The 17,345-nt window shown below is 38.9% G+C and overlaps 1 protein-coding gene across 1 annotated transcript in view; it reads left to right on the top strand.

Moving 5' to 3' along the window:
- The window catches only part of Chrm2 (cholinergic receptor muscarinic 2), a 125,065-nt gene extending 116,175 nt beyond the window's left edge, over window positions 1-8,890 (top strand). Inside the window, exon 3 of the mRNA XM_075953487.1 lies at window positions 3,669-8,890. Within this exon, the coding sequence (XP_075809602.1) occupies window positions 3,709-5,109 (1,401 nt within the window). The 5' untranslated portion in view covers window positions 3,669-3,708 and the 3' untranslated portion in view covers window positions 5,110-8,890. The remainder of the gene's footprint in view (window positions 1-3,668) is intronic.
- The last annotated feature ends 8,455 nt before the right edge of the window (window positions 8,891-17,345 follow it).

A 17,345-nucleotide genomic window follows, 5' to 3' on the forward strand; every position in this document is an offset into this window, starting at 1 on the left:
TCTCAGGAACAGGGACTTTGCTCCCTAACACTTCTTGAAATAAATGACTCCTTAGTTCTTCTTTTTTCCCTTAAACTTGTTTGGTCTCTTACAGTGTTAATGGGAGAAAAAAAACCCTCAGTATCAGATCCACCTTATTCGTTAATTAGTAGGGTTAAGTGAGGGTTGATAAGACCTAAAACAGATCATGGATTCTACCACAGTGACCATCCCTTCCATGGCAGGAAGTAAAAATCACATTTATAATATCATTTATCAGATTAACATACAACATATTTGTTTAAAAGAACTACAAAGCAAAGAAAAGTAGTAGGCTTGATTTGCATTTTAATCATTGACAACACAGTACAAGAATACTACATCTCCCTTCCCTCTCCCTCTCTCTCTCTCTCTCTCTCTCTCTCTCTCTCTCTCTCTCTCTCTCTCTGTGTGTGTATGTCTTAGTGTTGCTTGTCTATACTTGTGTTTAGGCTGAACACATGGGACTAGATAACCTATCAGGAGCTCAGGAAACTAATTCTCCCCTCACCAGCAGCCCGTCTTAGATTTTCCTGATTTTCTTTCCATTCTTTTGAAGCACTCAGAGTGTTAGGCTTCCAGGTCAAGGCCGGATATAGTAAAGATAGGAGATATCAGGCATCAGATAAACCTGAATATAAATTGGGCACTAACTCTCCACACCTCTGACCAATGTCAACATTACGAATAGAAAAGTGAGACTGGTGCTTTTTAAACTCACAAAAATTATATGAGATAGCGAGTAAAACCTTGTACTACTTAGGCTGCTCACACATTGATCAAGTCATGAAGCTCATTCGACCCTGGAATAGCTCATTCGACCCTGAACGCAGTTTGGGCAGTGCTGTTACCAGGGCTGTGCTGCCCCACGCAGACAGAGGTCTCATTTGTATCATAATTCTCCAGTACTCTCTAGTACATATCAGAATTTATTTTTTATAACTGTAATTTTCTCCAAAACAATTCAGAGTGGATGTGAGCGAATTGTGAGAGAGCACTTTTCAATTCATTTGGGGATATACTGCCTGCGTGTGTGTGTGTGTGTGTGTGTGTGTGTGTGTGTGTGTGTGCGCGCGCGCGCGTGCGTATTCCATTGGGATGGAAACGTAGGCATTTCAAATGCTAAGCAGACACTCTAGCACTGAGCTACTTCTGTCCTCCCACCCAGCATGTTTGGTGATATAATTTCATAGTGATTAATTTTAGAAAAATGTTTAGAACTATAAATGCCACATTTTTTATGTGTTAAACTCACTTACTAATTCCAAGATTTAATACCACCATTTCCCCTCAAAGATGTAGTACTGATGTCTTTACATGATGCTCACACTTTTGTATAAATCAAGGACCCAACTTCATATCTGGACACCAGGCTTAATCTTGTAGGTCATTGGTGTTTGCAAACGGATACGGCTAATGGGAGTATTTTTCAGATAAGCCTTGGCTATTAATTGGTAAAAGAGTCTGCACAGAGTGCCACTAGTTTGAATATCAAGTAGTTTTAGTCTTTGATCCTTTGATCAGTATGTGTCATAAAAACACCAGCCACCCCAAGACTTGCTCTGAAGAGAAATTATGCTTATGATATGCTAATTGTTCTTTTGATGATTTTCTTCATTACACTGTTAGTGACAGTTCGCTATCATCGATAATGAGAATTTATTACATCTACCACCTCCTTCTACCCCACAGTTTCCCATTCATACACAGCTCAAACACACATAGTTTAAGCCTTTTCCGTTAGACGGTGTGAAAGGTTAAGAGAGGTGATACATTTACATCTTCTTGGAAGATTTAAATATTTAACAGCACGTGTCTATCACTTAGCCTTTATGGACTATCATTCAGGGACATATCACTTTAATCCTTGCTACAATTCTGAAAGAAAAAAAAAGTTCGAGAATATAAAGTTCATTGAATTTTAGCGGCAAACTAAAAGCTAATAATTTAAAACTGACACAAATGCCCACACTTTGTAAAGAAAACACAGAAATATGAATGTTATCTCTGCTATGTGTACAAAGGAACTAGGTAAAGAAAAGTTTTCTTCTCATATTTCCAAAATATAATCAAGTCCTTATTAGAAACTAAATTTTAGAATACCACATTTCACATTTATTGTGTGCTTTGAAGTTCATTCAAATTGTGGACCTCTTTGTCATTTGTGATGTAACATTATTGCTTTTATGACCGCAGAAATTTGGGGAACAGGAGTAGTGAGAGGTTGGTGGAAGCCAGTGTTTCTCTGTCAGAGAAGAGAAACAAACCCACATAGTGTGTATATCTTGTTGAAAGGAAGGATGTCCCTGCTTCAAATACTTGTATTTGCTTCTAAGTGGCATTTCCATGCCAGCATTGCCATAGTCTAGTGGGTAGCTCTGAAAATTCCTGAGTTGCAATAGTGACTGTAGTTCACATCACATAGAGTACCCCGTGTTCAGCATGGATAAAGTTCCCAGCATCACTAAGCAATCTGTCTTAACTAGCAACCTCTGCATATATAAATCATTACGCTGTTACTCAGGAGTTTCTCATTAAGTGCAATTCTTCCAAGGAGAAGGGAGGCAGAGGGAGGTCATCAAAAAACTAGAAGTATGAGGTAAGGTACTGATTTTAGTTGTAAATTGTCCTAGTGATAAAGAAGTTCCTTAAACTCGTTTATTATCTCAACTTTCTTTTTCCTACAAGGGAAAGGATATAATTGCAAGGACTTTGTGAAGCTCTTAACACTTACTGAGAAAACACCTACATGAAAGACCCAAGGCTGCATTTTCTTTTATGATTTTTCATTAAAAGTGACTCATAACACTTGTAAACAAGAAAAGGGAAAAGTACAACATTGTAGCATGCTTATCACTGACTTGATGTGTGATACCATGTCACTGTCTGCAACCATCTGGGCCATAGCTTCCTCTTCAGCAAAATGGAACGTTTGTCAAAGAATAGTTAAGCAATAGACTTAATAGTGGCTTGAAACCAAGAAAATATTTGGAAGATTGGTAGAATCACATCAATAATAAGGGATGATTCTTTTACAAGGTATGGAATTTTTGAATTCCTAGTGCTAAGTGAAGATGATTACAATTGTCAAACAGGACTGAGAAAAACAAATTTACTTTGGTTGGGTGCACTGGCTAGTATATTGTCTTTTTATCACTGTTTTCATCAATATTAATAAGGTAAAGGCTCAAACTGCCAAAAGGGAAAGTGTTATTGACTATAGAAGTTACCCATACAATTTTATGCTCTGTCCCAATGTTTTGGCTCTCACTAGTTTGTTAGTTTTTATTTCAAAGCCAGAAGTTTCTGATTGTTTTGGAAAGTTTTAACTATAAACTTGATTTAGTTAACTCAACTCATAAGAATTTGTTGATGTAAACAAACAGACAGATATACATATAGATACTCATATCTGTATATGGAGTCACTCCTGGCATTATTGGGTCATAAACTTATAGCCAAGCCAACCGTTAAGAAAAATTTTCAATCCTCTATCTAACGTCTTTGCCTCTTGGGTGGGTCAAACAGGGTACAGTAAATATTAAGGATGCAGAAGAATGATTGGGAAGTTTATCACAAGGAAGGAATCTGATATGTATTTGAATTAATGTTTCTATTATATTTGTTAACTTCATTCTATTTCCCTGCAGGTGTAAATGTTTATTTGGACACTTGGTTACTGAACACAAAATGAATAACTCAACAAACTCAACTAACAATGGCTTGGCTATTACCAGTCCTTACAAGACATTTGAAGTGGTATTTATTGTCCTTGTGGCTGGATCCCTCAGTCTGGTGACCATCATTGGGAACATCCTGGTCATGGTTTCCATTAAAGTCAACCGTCACCTTCAGACAGTCAACAATTACTTCTTGTTCAGCCTTGCCTGTGCTGACCTCATCATAGGTGTTTTCTCGATGAACTTGTACACTCTCTACACTGTGATTGGCTACTGGCCTTTGGGACCTGTCGTATGTGACCTTTGGCTAGCCTTGGACTATGTGGTCAGCAACGCTTCTGTTATGAATTTGCTCATCATCAGCTTTGATAGGTACTTCTGCGTCACAAAACCTCTGACCTACCCAGTTAAGCGGACCACCAAAATGGCAGGCATGATGATTGCAGCGGCCTGGGTCCTCTCCTTCATCCTCTGGGCTCCAGCTATTCTCTTCTGGCAGTTCATCGTAGGAGTGAGGACTGTGGAGGACGGGGAATGTTACATCCAGTTCTTTTCCAATGCCGCTGTCACCTTTGGCACTGCCATTGCAGCCTTCTATCTCCCCGTCATCATCATGACTGTGCTGTATTGGCATATATCCCGGGCAAGTAAGAGCAGGATAAAGAAGGAAAAGAAGGAACCTGTGGCCAACCAAGATCCAGTGTCTCCAAGTCTGGTGCAAGGAAGAATTGTAAAACCAAACAACAACAACATGCCCGGTGGTGACAGTGGTCTGGAGCACAACAAAATTCAGAACGGCAAGGCTCCCCGGGATGGTGTGACTGAGAACTGCGTTCAGGGAGAGGAAAAGGAGAGCTCAAACGACTCCACCTCGGTCAGTGCTGTGGCCTCCAATATGAGGGATGACGAAATAACCCAGGATGAAAACACAGTTTCTACTTCTGTGGGTCATTCCAAAGATGACAACTCTAAGCAAACGTGCATCAAAATTGTCACCAAGACCCAAAAAGGTGATTCGTGCACCCCTGCGAGTACCACTGTAGAACTAGTGGGGTCATCAGGTCAAAACGGGGATGAGAAGCAGAACATTGTGGCACGCAAGATTGTAAAGATGACCAAGCAACCTGCCAAAAAGAAGCCTCCTCCGTCCCGGGAAAAGAAGGTGACCAGGACAATCTTGGCTATTCTGTTGGCTTTCATCATCACCTGGGCGCCATACAATGTCATGGTACTCATCAATACCTTCTGTACACCCTGCATCCCCAATACGGTGTGGACAATTGGCTACTGGCTCTGTTACATCAATAGCACCATCAACCCTGCCTGCTATGCACTTTGTAATGCCACCTTCAAAAAGACTTTTAAGCACCTCCTTATGTGTCACTACAAGAACATAGGCGCTACACGGTAAAAGACCTTTACGAAAGAAGAACTGCTTTCAAGTGGGACTTGGGATGAGGAACAGAGACAAGAAAACTGTCTGTTTATAGTGATCTGTCATTGCACTTTACAGGCTCCCTGCAAACGTGCAGTTAAGGAGCTCTACAGTGACACTCTTACCATGCCCATGCTCCAGTTTGAAGAAAAAAAAATAAGTAAACTTGTACCTTATAAACGCTGCCAGTTTAGGAGACAATGAAAGAGACACGATGACATTGTGGGTCTGAGAAACAATCTACGCTATCTCCTACTCTCTTGAAGAAGGGCTGCTGAATCTGCAATCATGTCTCTGCACAAGAAGAGTGACCTTGGTTGTTCTTCCTATTGTCCCTACGTGTCTAGTGAGGAAGAAATGGCATGTTAACACAGAGACCTAGACACAAGGACGCAGACACTATACAATGAGTGATATGAAGAAAGAAAATCGAAGAGGAAGCGGAGACGATCTGCAGAGCATTGAGCACATTCTAGGCTATGCTGTGCTCTCTGATAAATTTCAGTGTAATCGCTGCTTATTTCTTCTCTCCTCCCCTTTCCCAATATGAAGAGCAAGAAATCACAACAATGAAAACCCAGCTAGGTCATACTATTTTTTCTACTATTTTTGTAGGTTCTGGTTTTATATTGGGTATGGATAATACCTGCAGGACTTCTTAATCTGGCCAGAGTCAGCCATAAAAATGGGCGCTCTGCCTCTCCCCACTGTGTCCTTGCATTGCTCGAGGGTGTACAAACCTATAAGGATTACATTCACTTGAGTTCCTTTGTGTGGAATATTTTCACCCATCTGATTTTTCTTCTAAACTAACCTATCTTAACAGATTAGTCTGCCTAAGACATAAATATGCTTGGGAAACCAAAGTCATCTAAAATTAAATTTTAATTACTTTAGAAAATGGTCAGTCTAGTTGGGGAAAGTTCACGAGGCCAGATGAATTTTGAAATGAGAAAACAGAAGGTCAGAAGGGCAATCTGTTTGAAATGGAACCTTCCTGACCCATGTGTCTGACCGTGTTAAAGTGTACAACATGAACTCCTGAGAGTCAGCAGGAAGACGATGCTGCTTTGCTCATTTGAAATCTTAAACAAGATTACTGTGTCAACCCCAAGAAGAAAATACATTATACTCCATGTCTGTTAATAATGATATTCAAATTATACTCAAATGGGGTTTTCTATAACCAAGCTAAGACACAGGGGTGGGGAAAGGGCCATGCAGAAAACATTTATTGATATTACCTGTTTCATGTTCTTCAAATTGTCTTCAAATCTGTGTAAGATTACATTGCTTCAAAATTCTCTAATCAGGAGAGTTATATTAATCTTTGTGGTATAAATATAGCAGATAGCCAAACAGCGGCAAAACATGCCCACATGATCTGATGGGAGCGTTTATGTAGTTTTTGTTGTGCCATTTTTTTCGCTGTATAATCTGATCACAGACAGCTGTCACAGACATGATTAGTAAAGAATAACATTAAACAGATCATATCTGTGTAGGAAATCCATTCTTGATACTCTAAATAAATACAGAATTATATCGATCCACATTTAACTAGTTATTTTTGTATTCATATATTTTCTCCCATTATATGTGATGGTCTTCCAATCAGATTTTCTAAGTGTGGGCTTAATGGATAGAAATTAAAGTTATAAATTCCTTTTTTCAAAGTTCAGGATTAACCTGATGAGCTTTGATTACTTCTCTGTCCACCCCAAGATTGTTGCAAGGCAAATTGATCAGGCTGAAGTCCTAAGACTTATTAAAGTTATTTTGTGTGGTTTTGCACATCAGCATCATCTCACCAAGTGGAAGACAAGGGATATGACAACAGCAACAAAAAGTGTTGTAAACGTATAAGAAGCAAATTGCTAATGATGTATGTATTCATCCTTAATGAACATAACTTCTTTGAGTAATTTCGGTTGTTTTTACCTGAAAATCTCCTATGCGTACAATATAGCATTGGTTCAAACAGATTAATTTAGTCTATAATTAGTTGATGTAGTTCCTTTAGTTCAAAATCACTAAAATGTAAATTTTGAATTTTAAGACCACATTCATTTTTTGTGTTGTTTCTTCAACTAGTTAAGTGGAGAGGACTTCATTCCAATGTGCTTCTTGGTCTCCTGTAAGAAAAGTGATCCATTAGCTAACTTTCATTTTAAATTTGTTATATACCATTGCGATGCAGACATGGCTTCCATCAGAACCACCACTTTGGAGGCCAGGGATCAGGGTTTCTCTCTGTTTAGTTTAAGGCCAACTCACCACGAGCCAATCTTTGTCTTGCTCTGTGTCTCTATTGTGTACTTCCCTTGACGCATTCTGTACCTGATAATTTGTCACAGCTTCCACGACTTTATTCAACGGGAATCTGTCAAAGTCACGAAAAGAATGAAGACAGACCAACAACCATGGACACTTTCTCTACCAGGATCAAAAGATAAAGGAAGGACATTGACATAATTGGAATGAGAGTGTCTTCAAACATCTGTCTCTGTTGTTGCAGAGGCAATTTTTATCCTATGGACACTTAGTGATCCGTTGAGCTGTTTTGATCGTCACAAGTGGGAATAGGCATTTGTATGTAATGAGAAGGAAGTTTGAATGCTGCTGTACAGGTTATAATGCACAAGATAGGCTTCCTCATCCCTTCCCAAAGAAAAGGATCTGGCTCAAAATGGCAGTGGTACCAGGACTGAGAAAGACTGGTTTCTAATAAGGAATGTCTGGAGCTTCCTTTCTTAATCCTATATCATATACAAAAGGATTAATGCAAATTGCTTACTTGTTAGACTAAAGCAAAGCTCACTCATCATCTAACAGAAACACTCCCCCACTAACTATGGGATTTGGAATTCACAGATAAAAGCACAGACCACATCTACACATCAAAACCAGCAGCTCTCACCCACCTGGAACATCTGGTTACAGCATCATGGATGCTAGATGAGAGACTGCAGGGCTGTCCATGAACATAGCTGCTTCTAGTCTGATCAGTTTCTACTGAAAACACCTTTCTTTTTCAAACTAACAAAGATCCCTTTAAAGAAACAACATGACTCATCTCCTTTGCTTTCCCTGGAAATGTCAGTAGCTCTCAATCCTTTATTTCTTTTCTCTTGGTAGCGATAATGTAACTATCCCAGAGTGGTATTGTAAAAAGAGAAGATTAAGAGTATGAAAAGAACCAGTTTGGGTCTGGAGAAAAGGACTGACTGCCTCTTGACCAGTTCATCATTCCCTTAATGACAGATTCTAACTATTCAGACAAGGTCATCAACGTAGTAAGTAATCTGCCACATCCTTTCACTGTCTGCCACTCACTGCTTTTGATCCTGAAGAAATGGCATGAGGGGAGACTGGATTTCAAAATGATGCCAACAGTTATTCAGCAGTGCAGGCAACTTTTATTTTTTTTTTTATTTAGTTCATGGACAGTTGCTTCCCTCCTCAATTTGATAAGATCTCTGTCAGCCACCATAACACTGGTGTTGCAAATAGATTAGGAAGGCACCCACAGCTGGATAAACTTGCGCAACATGTATTCTCAGCATGTATATACAATGCCATGCCTCTCCAGTAGGCTTCCCTTAAAAGGGTGCACGCTGTAGCATGAACTCTGTGTATATTTAATCTATCTTCCCGTAATATGCTGTATGCTTCCTATATATATTCTATAAATAAAATGTATAATAAAAATACATATTTCTGTATGCAAATAAATATATTATACACAAAATTGTAACAGGCACTCTGGCATATGTGTTGTTTCGTAGAATAAGGGTAGAGTTAATGCCTTCCATTTTCAAAGAAAATCAAATTTTGCACCAAGGGAAGAGATTTAAGAGCAGCTAAACTCATATCCACATTAATATTCAACTGATTTATCATTGAGTGTCTGGCACTGATTTTAGACATCTCTTGGAGGAATACATTAATAAATCTTTCTGGTATCAGCCCATGTGACAGCCAAGATTTCGTTCCCTGAGCCTGTCAAGCCTGCAATGAGAACCTTCCCAGCTGCTGTGGGCCCCACAGCTGTGTTGATCTCCTGTCTGATTGCCCTGATGAGGCTGCAACCAACCCATTCTCAAAGAGTCACACTCTCTTCCAAATTAACTGATTTTAGTGAAATGAAAAATAATCACACTGAGAGAAAAGGATGACCTTCAGAGGGTTTTTTCCTCCTGACAAACAAGGTAAAGATGGCTAAGGCAGTGTGCTTCAGAAACCACTCTTTGAGCATGGGTCCAACAGCACAGTATCCCCTCCACGGCACACTAGAAAACCTTACTGAACTACAAAATGGCAGCTATCCCAAAGAATTTAAAACGTACACGGTTTGTTTCAGAGATTCTACATTTTCTCTGCACTGCTCCCTTTTCCTTCTTCATTGTTCATTGTACTATCTACATTCCTCAGAACATGCCTATGGTCCAAAGCATAAGTTTATTATTATAAGGGATACTGGTTAGAAAATCTCAAGAAATATTTACATCTTACTGTGAAATATATATCCACACACACACACACACACACACACACACACACACACACACACAGACATATACACCAAACATTGTGGTTATATTACAGTATAAACACCAAGGCATGCCTTGGTATGTAATCAGGAGGCTGTTTCTTTGTCTCAGCCACCCCGAACTGAAATAATCACACAGAAACCATATTAATTAAATCACTGCTTGGCCCATTAGCTCTAGCTTCTTATTGGCTGACTCTTATATATTAAAATAACACATTTCTATTAATCTATGTAGTCCCACATGGCTGTGGCTTACTGGCTAAAGTTCCATCTGGCTCTGGTGGGGCTACATGGCTTCTCCCTGACTCCGCCCTTCTTTCTCCCAGCATTCAGTTTTCCCCCACCTAGCTCTGTTCTATCCTATCAGGCCAAACCATTTTCTTTATTCACCAATGAATGATATTCACAGCATACAGAGGGGAATCCCACACCATTGGTAGAGACTATTTCAACTCAGTTTAGTTTCATTCCATTCTCTTACTCTGGTGTCTATTCACTAGCTCAGTTTTGCCCGCATGTCACAATTAAATCACAGGAACTGGTGTTCCCAAAATGACATCAAAGTCAATTATAAAAAAACTGAAGGGAAAAAATGGTGATTTCCCATTGGTTTTCTCTTGCTCTGGTGAAATATGCTCACTTCATAGTCTAGAATTTAAATGATTTTGTGTAAATTAGGTGTTGGAAGCGAAACCTGCCTGAAAGTTACAAACACTGACAGAGGGGAAACATCTTGCCATCATCCAGAAAAAATTTTCCCCTTACTAACAGAACTCCAGTTGTCTCCAACAAAAGAAACATTGTGGCCAGTAGTGGTATTTAGTATTCAGTTAGCTCCTTGGGTTTGATTACTTACTGTTGTTTGTTGTTTGTTTTCTGTTTGTTTTTATTTAGAGACGGTGTCTCCAGTAATCCAGGCCAGCCTTGGACCTGTGATTTCCTGCTTCGGAGTCTGGAGGCGTCACACGCAGCTCAGATGTTTATCATATAAGCAACACTATAGAATATCTGCTCTTTGAATTCCTGAATGCACACATAAGAAACTGCAAAGAGAGACAACATTACACATATGTCTTCTATCCAGAAATTTACCTAAATTTTCATATGACCTAAGTCTTTGAAATGGGAATAAAATTGAGCTTTTCTTGGGGGATTTAAAAATGAATACCTTTTAACACATTATAGTAAAGTGGGGACATTGGGTGCCTCTGCTCAAAACAAGGGCTTACAGAAATGGCTAACAAACTGGATAGCATCTTCCCCACTGCACAAAGAGCAAAACTTAGCATGCACCTTGCAGTTTCTTCTCTTCACTGTCCTCACTTGGAAGGCAGGTGCTTTCTCTTGGGGCTGTCTCCATTAGCAATGCTGTGATGTGCTAGGCATCGCCGCAGTCTGACATCACCTGGAACCTTTATTGAAAGCAGATGGTTACCGCATGCCAGAGCTTTCAGAGGCCTGAGGGGCAGTCTGGGAATTTGTGTATCTAACACATTCTTGGGTGTTTCTCATGTAGATCACACTTTGAAATCAACACTGTGATATACAAACAAGTTTTCTTCACATTTTAGACCTGTCTATATAAAGGGAAGTTGTTTTCAGATAGAAGTTGGATGCTTGTTGACAAAGGGCTCCTCATATTTCCTCCCTTGGGGGGCTTTTTGCTACTGTTCACCCTAACACTAGAGATTAAAAAGAACCACACTCATAAAAGCTTGAAGAACAACTGGAGTTTTTAAATTTAAAGGCACATAATGAGGACCTAGAATCCTGTGTTAGCACTGCTAAAAACACACAACTTATTTTATATGAACACCTTAATGAACACACCCACAAAACAGCCCATCAAATTTTTTCAAAGGGAAAGTTCCAAAGTCCTTCCATAATCCTCCCTGAACCATCATCTCCAGGCTTTACACAGCAATATCCCACTCCTTGTAGCAATTTCTATCTTAAATAGATTTCCATTGCTGAAAAAAATGAAAAATAGAAAAAATAATAAAAAAAAACACCAAGACCAAAATCAGCCTAGGGAAGAACAGTTTACTTGGCTTATAGCTTACAGCGCTCAATGAAAGAAACCAAAGCAGGAGCTAAAGCAGAGAAGCCATACAAGAATACAATTTACCAGACTGGTCCTCCTGACTTTGTCAGTCTGCTTTAAGGACCACTTGCCCCAAAGCAACTGAACTGCTCCCCCCATCAGTCACTAGTCAAGGAGAATGTCCTGTGGACTTACCTACAGACAATCTAATGGAGGCATTTTCTCAACTCAAGTTCCTCTTCTCATAGAACGCTAGCTAGTGTCTAATTTATAAAAAACTAATAAAGCTAACCACATATGTGCAGGGATATAGAACATCCATGTACATACCATAACATAAAGATTTCACAGTATGTACTCGCATGAACACACAATATTTCCTTGGGTTTCTTAGCAGTTCCCAAAAGCAAACCTTTCTATAACTTCCAAAACTATTTTAAATTTTTCTCTAAGAAGCATTGGACACTAGAGCAGCTGATTAGTATCAAAGAGAAACATCTCCTCTTTCCCCTTTGCAATGTTATTAATTTACTAAATAATTTTCTCATAGCTGTTAGGGTCACAAAACTTTCAATCACACATCTTCTGCCAACAGCATTCCAGGTCTCTGTAAGTCTTCACTCCACTGCAATCCATGGATTGCTTGGGTACTGGTGGGAAAACATAGCCATCCAAGATCACTTCCCCACATATAAAGATTCAGCATCTGTGTGTGTGTTCAAAATGTGTGCTACCATATCAGGAAGCTTCCCAATATTAGACACTTCAAGGCCAGCTCAAATATCTTTAAGGGAGAGAAGGAAAAACTGACCATACCTTAGCATACCCCTTCCAAAATTTTTCCCATTCTGACTCTATTGCTGTAGATTGTACAGAATTTGGGAGTGATTTTTACAGCAAATATGCAAGCCAGACATAAGATAACCATCTCCCATCTTGCTTAGCAAGACCAACCCTTTTTTTTTTTTTTTGTCTTTCAAGACAAGGTTTCTCTGTGTTGCTTTGGAGCCTGAAGCCTGTCCTGGAACTCACAGAGATTCACCTGTCTTTGCCTCCGGAGTAACAAACGTTTTTTCTGTGACTTACTACTTTTGGTTAATTAAGAAGGGACTCATTTAAAGGTCAGATACTCGGGGGCTGGATAAAGTCTTTTTTTTTCTGCACTATATTTTGTGATTGGTCTAGATATTAGCCACATTCGGCATAACTTTGGATGTAAGCAAGAAAAAAATATCACAAGGAATAAAATAAAGAATGGAATGGTGATAAAAATTTGGAATTAAACAATGAGGCAATAAGAGGCCTCAGAATGAAAACTAGCCTCTTCCTAAATTCTTTCATAGGAATACCACTCATATTTTAACAAAATATCTCTCTTTGCCCCACTGGTTGGTTGTATTTCTTCATAGTGTACATTCTTTCTTGATTTCTTTTTTTTTGCTGAAGCCTTCAAACTAAAACTGTTTTGAAGGTAATATTTATAAATGTAATCTCAGAAGCTGATTCTCTTCAGTCTTGTCACTATCTATCTATTTGCTTATTTATTTTAGTCGTCCTTACTTTGTAGTCCTGACTAGCCTGGAAGTGGCAATGTGACCGGGATGTTCCTGAATTTACAAAACTCTGCCCCCTAGTCCTAGGATTAAAGGTGTATACCAGGATACCTGACCCTTTGTGCTTATTTTTAACTTGGGTTACAGTTTCCCTTGCTATTTTTAAATGTAAAACTTATTTTTAGAAATCACTAAAAATCACATCGTAGCGCATTATGCTTCATTCAGTGTGGAAAACCATACAGCAAAGATACAAAGAGTAAAAACACCACTTTAAAAAGTAATTATGTTACATAATGGTTTTCATATGTCATTATTTCTGAAATGGGTGGACATAATCATTTTCCTCTTTGGTCTTATGAGTTCTCTCCAGCTTGTTCTCAGTACAGAGGACAGAGTCCCACAGCCTTTGTGTGAAGAGTCAGAATACACCACATATTGTGTGAAGGTGAATGCACTCAATTATGAGACAAGAATTTGTCAAAATTAATTACTTGGACCAAAATCAGAAGGAAAAATTGCCAAGCTCTTTGCTGAACATAGAGTATATGAGAAACTATTGGACACCCCAGAAAGTCATCAAATTATTAAAATTTCAGACAGGATGAAAAATTCTAAGCTTTATAACTAGCTTACATATGCCTGTTGGCAAGCTAAGTTCAACAGGCAAATATCTCTGCTTGAACATGTGGAAGTTAAATATTCTATATTACTGACAACAGCGGATTATTACATTATACTCACTGTGAAGATTCCTAGCTGCTTGTCATAACAAAGGAAGGCAGTACTTTATTTTCTTCTTCTGCTTTATGTGTGGCACATTCACTGGAGGGAAACAATAGCTTAGTGCAGACACCATCATATAAATCCTATGATGAGATAGTGTTTTAGTTGGATGTGAAATCCACCTCACATGGCAAAATTATTTGATAGCTTACATACTAGAAAGGTTTAAGGACATACAATGTCATAAAAGACATACTTTATGTTCTTTCAATTATATAAGTGTGGTTTCCATTAAGAGAGTTAGATATAATCCAAATTTATATATACTTGATGTTGAATATGTATGGTATTTCTATGAATTTTGTTTTTAACTATATACAGATTTACAGACTTACTTGCCTATAAAAATTTTCTTTATGCAAGGAAAAGAACATATGTATGAGGCCAGTTCTAGGAACTGAATGGAAAAGTATTCATAAAACAAGGACCAAAGTATGTACCAGTGGAAAATACTCAGCATACCAAAGGAGTGTCGGCTGAAGTGTTAATGATGCCTGTGTGTAATGACTTTCCAGCCTCCAAGTTCAGTGTGGAATTCAGTGATGCCAAATACCAGAGAGGACTGGAAAATAGCAATGGTCTGTCATGTCTACAGACGTCATCCTACCAAACCGTTCTAAATGAAGCATTCCAGAGTCAGAGACTCCAAGTACGAAAATAAAATATCGTACATCCCTCAACCCCACACCCTCAAATGAATCGCTCTGTTAGAATGCATTCGTGAATTTCATGTATGACAGACCCTAAAAACACTTGGTGTTCTCTTAGAAAGAATACTGGCACTTGCAGGTAGATAACTACTTCAGTGAAAGCAGTTGGGAGCTTGGGCGTGACCCTGGTAGGAGGAATGACCCTTGTAGACCTCCATTTCCCTTCCTCTGTCTACCAGACGAAGACTGATCCAGGCTGTTCTTTTCATTCTGGGATCTATATATGTCTAAGATTCCTAACTTGTTGGGTGATGACTTTCAGACAGAGTCAACTCCCTAGTGCAGCACTAGGTGGGAGATACGGTGAGTGTAGTTCCTCTGGCTTTGAGCATTTCCCAATGCATTCACATTGGAACATTGATCTGAAATCCACCTCTTCATCCAGAACTTAAAGGGAACCCAAAGCTCCATACAAACTAATACAACATGTTCTGAAGCCTATCTCAACTCACTAGATTCTTGTAGCACCAGGAGATGCTCCAATCACATTGACCCACATACTCAAGTTTACGACAAGCTTCAATGCTTTGAGTCTTGTAGTCATTCAAACCCTTATCACTACCGATTCCCCCCTCTAACATGAGAGAGACCTGGTAGTGTCCCTGGTATCTGAAGTCTGAGTTTCCAACTCCTGAGGGAGGAAATTCAGATTTACCAGTGTTTCACAGCCAGTGCCCTCCCAGCCCATTGCTCTCACCCAATCTCAGCAATAGACTCAACATCCATTATCACCTTACCTAAGACTAAAGAAGAATGCCATCACTTTTCCAGTCTTGGCTCCTGCAACAGAGACACTGCAACAGACCAATGTGAGCTGTTGTCTAACACATACATACCTAGAAGAGCACTTCATCCAACACACTATTAATTTCTCACACAAAAGTAATCCTGTTGTGCTGGGTTTTGTTTTTCAAACTTTCACCAATTTAGTTACACAAAAGAGAAACAAAAGTTTTGTTTACGATGCTTATGCCACATACTTTAAAGCCCCCCTAATCAGTCAAATCTATATATTTTTTCCATTTCTTCTGATAACACTGCACAATGGACACACCTTTCTGAATTCGTGTCCAGCCTGTTTCTACCCCATCTGTTGTTTATTTGCACCCACAGTAATCTTTTCAGAAGGCATGGGAACACATCACCTTCTGGATTAGTCTATTGTTGGCACCCTCTCTGGACAAAGGTCATTTATGGGACCTGCAATTCTTGCAGGGGCTGAGCTCCTCCATCTGCCTTATCCTACCCTCTTACTGTACCCCTATAGGACTTCTTTGTTCTTGCCACATTGCCTCAAGTTATGCATGTGTGTGTCATGTCCTCTACCGTCAAACACCTTTGCAGGTGCTCCCAATAGTACTTTACCTAGACAAATCTCCCAACCTATTAATCCCAGGTTAATGCCTAATACTCATTTGCCCTGGCTTCTTTAACTAATTAAACCCTCTACCATCAAGTCCTACCTTGGATTTCAGAGCACAACTTCATGTATGTGTGAGAGGTTTTTTTTTAACAGATTTCATCTCTGCCTATAGATTGTAAGCTGTGCAGTTACAAAGAAAATGACAGTCTTTGCCCACCTAAGACAAGGTAGACATTTAAATATAGTCATCCTTCCTGTTCTCTCCAGCATTTTATTCTAGCTATTTGACCTTGAAAAAGTAATTTAATTTTTATGTAGATATAAGCCATATTTATATGAGCAGCTGGCTCTCTCTATATGCATCTGTGGATTCAGTAAGCTGCAGAGAGAAAATATCTGAAAAACATTCTGAATGCAGTAGATACATTTACATGTTTTTTTCCTTCTTTTTCCCCATAATGCATACAACCACTTATACAGAATTTGTATTGTATTAGATCTATAAATGAGATAAACTATTTGCAAGAGTTTTGATAGTTATATAAAAATACTATATGTTTTTTAAGGTGTCCTACACCACTGCTCCTTTAGATACTGAATGACAGTTGTACATATCAGTGCTATAAACAATCCCCATTTATATATGAATTAGTTGAGGATTAGAAGTAACTGGCTGAGTTGATGAAGTTGCTAGCAGTGTGCCTAACAGAGTGGGCATCCAGTACGTGTTCTATGTTAGGCATTGTGAATAGACCAAGGCTGTAATAGGAACCACAGTGTTTGTTTCCCACACTGCATTTTGCTAAGCCCTAATGGTCCTGTGTGCAGAGTTGGTGTTTTGCTCAAACTGAGACATCTGAGCACATAATAACACATTCTCTGAACAAAGAGTTGACTCTGAAATACCCAGAATGCAAATTATCTTTTTCTTTTGAGACATGACCCAAATCTTTAACATAGGATGTGCCTGTTTGAATAATCTCCCATATCCTGGTAATAGGGTTATGGACAGTTGATACTGATCTAGCTAATCTTCTGTCAGGAACTCTAGGTCTGGAAATAGTCATCTAAGATGTCATGGTATTAATTTGACAGCTGAGGAACTGGAGATTCATTAATGTTAAGTCATTGCCTTGGATCATATCCAGTGAGGATAACAGTTAGAACCCAAATTTGAAAATTGATGATTATAATCAGGAAG

The sequence above is a fragment of the Microtus pennsylvanicus genome, chromosome 19 (assembly GCF_037038515.1).
Source record: "Microtus pennsylvanicus isolate mMicPen1 chromosome 19, mMicPen1.hap1, whole genome shotgun sequence".
NCBI classification, from domain to species: domain Eukaryota; kingdom Metazoa; phylum Chordata; class Mammalia; order Rodentia; family Cricetidae; genus Microtus; species Microtus pennsylvanicus.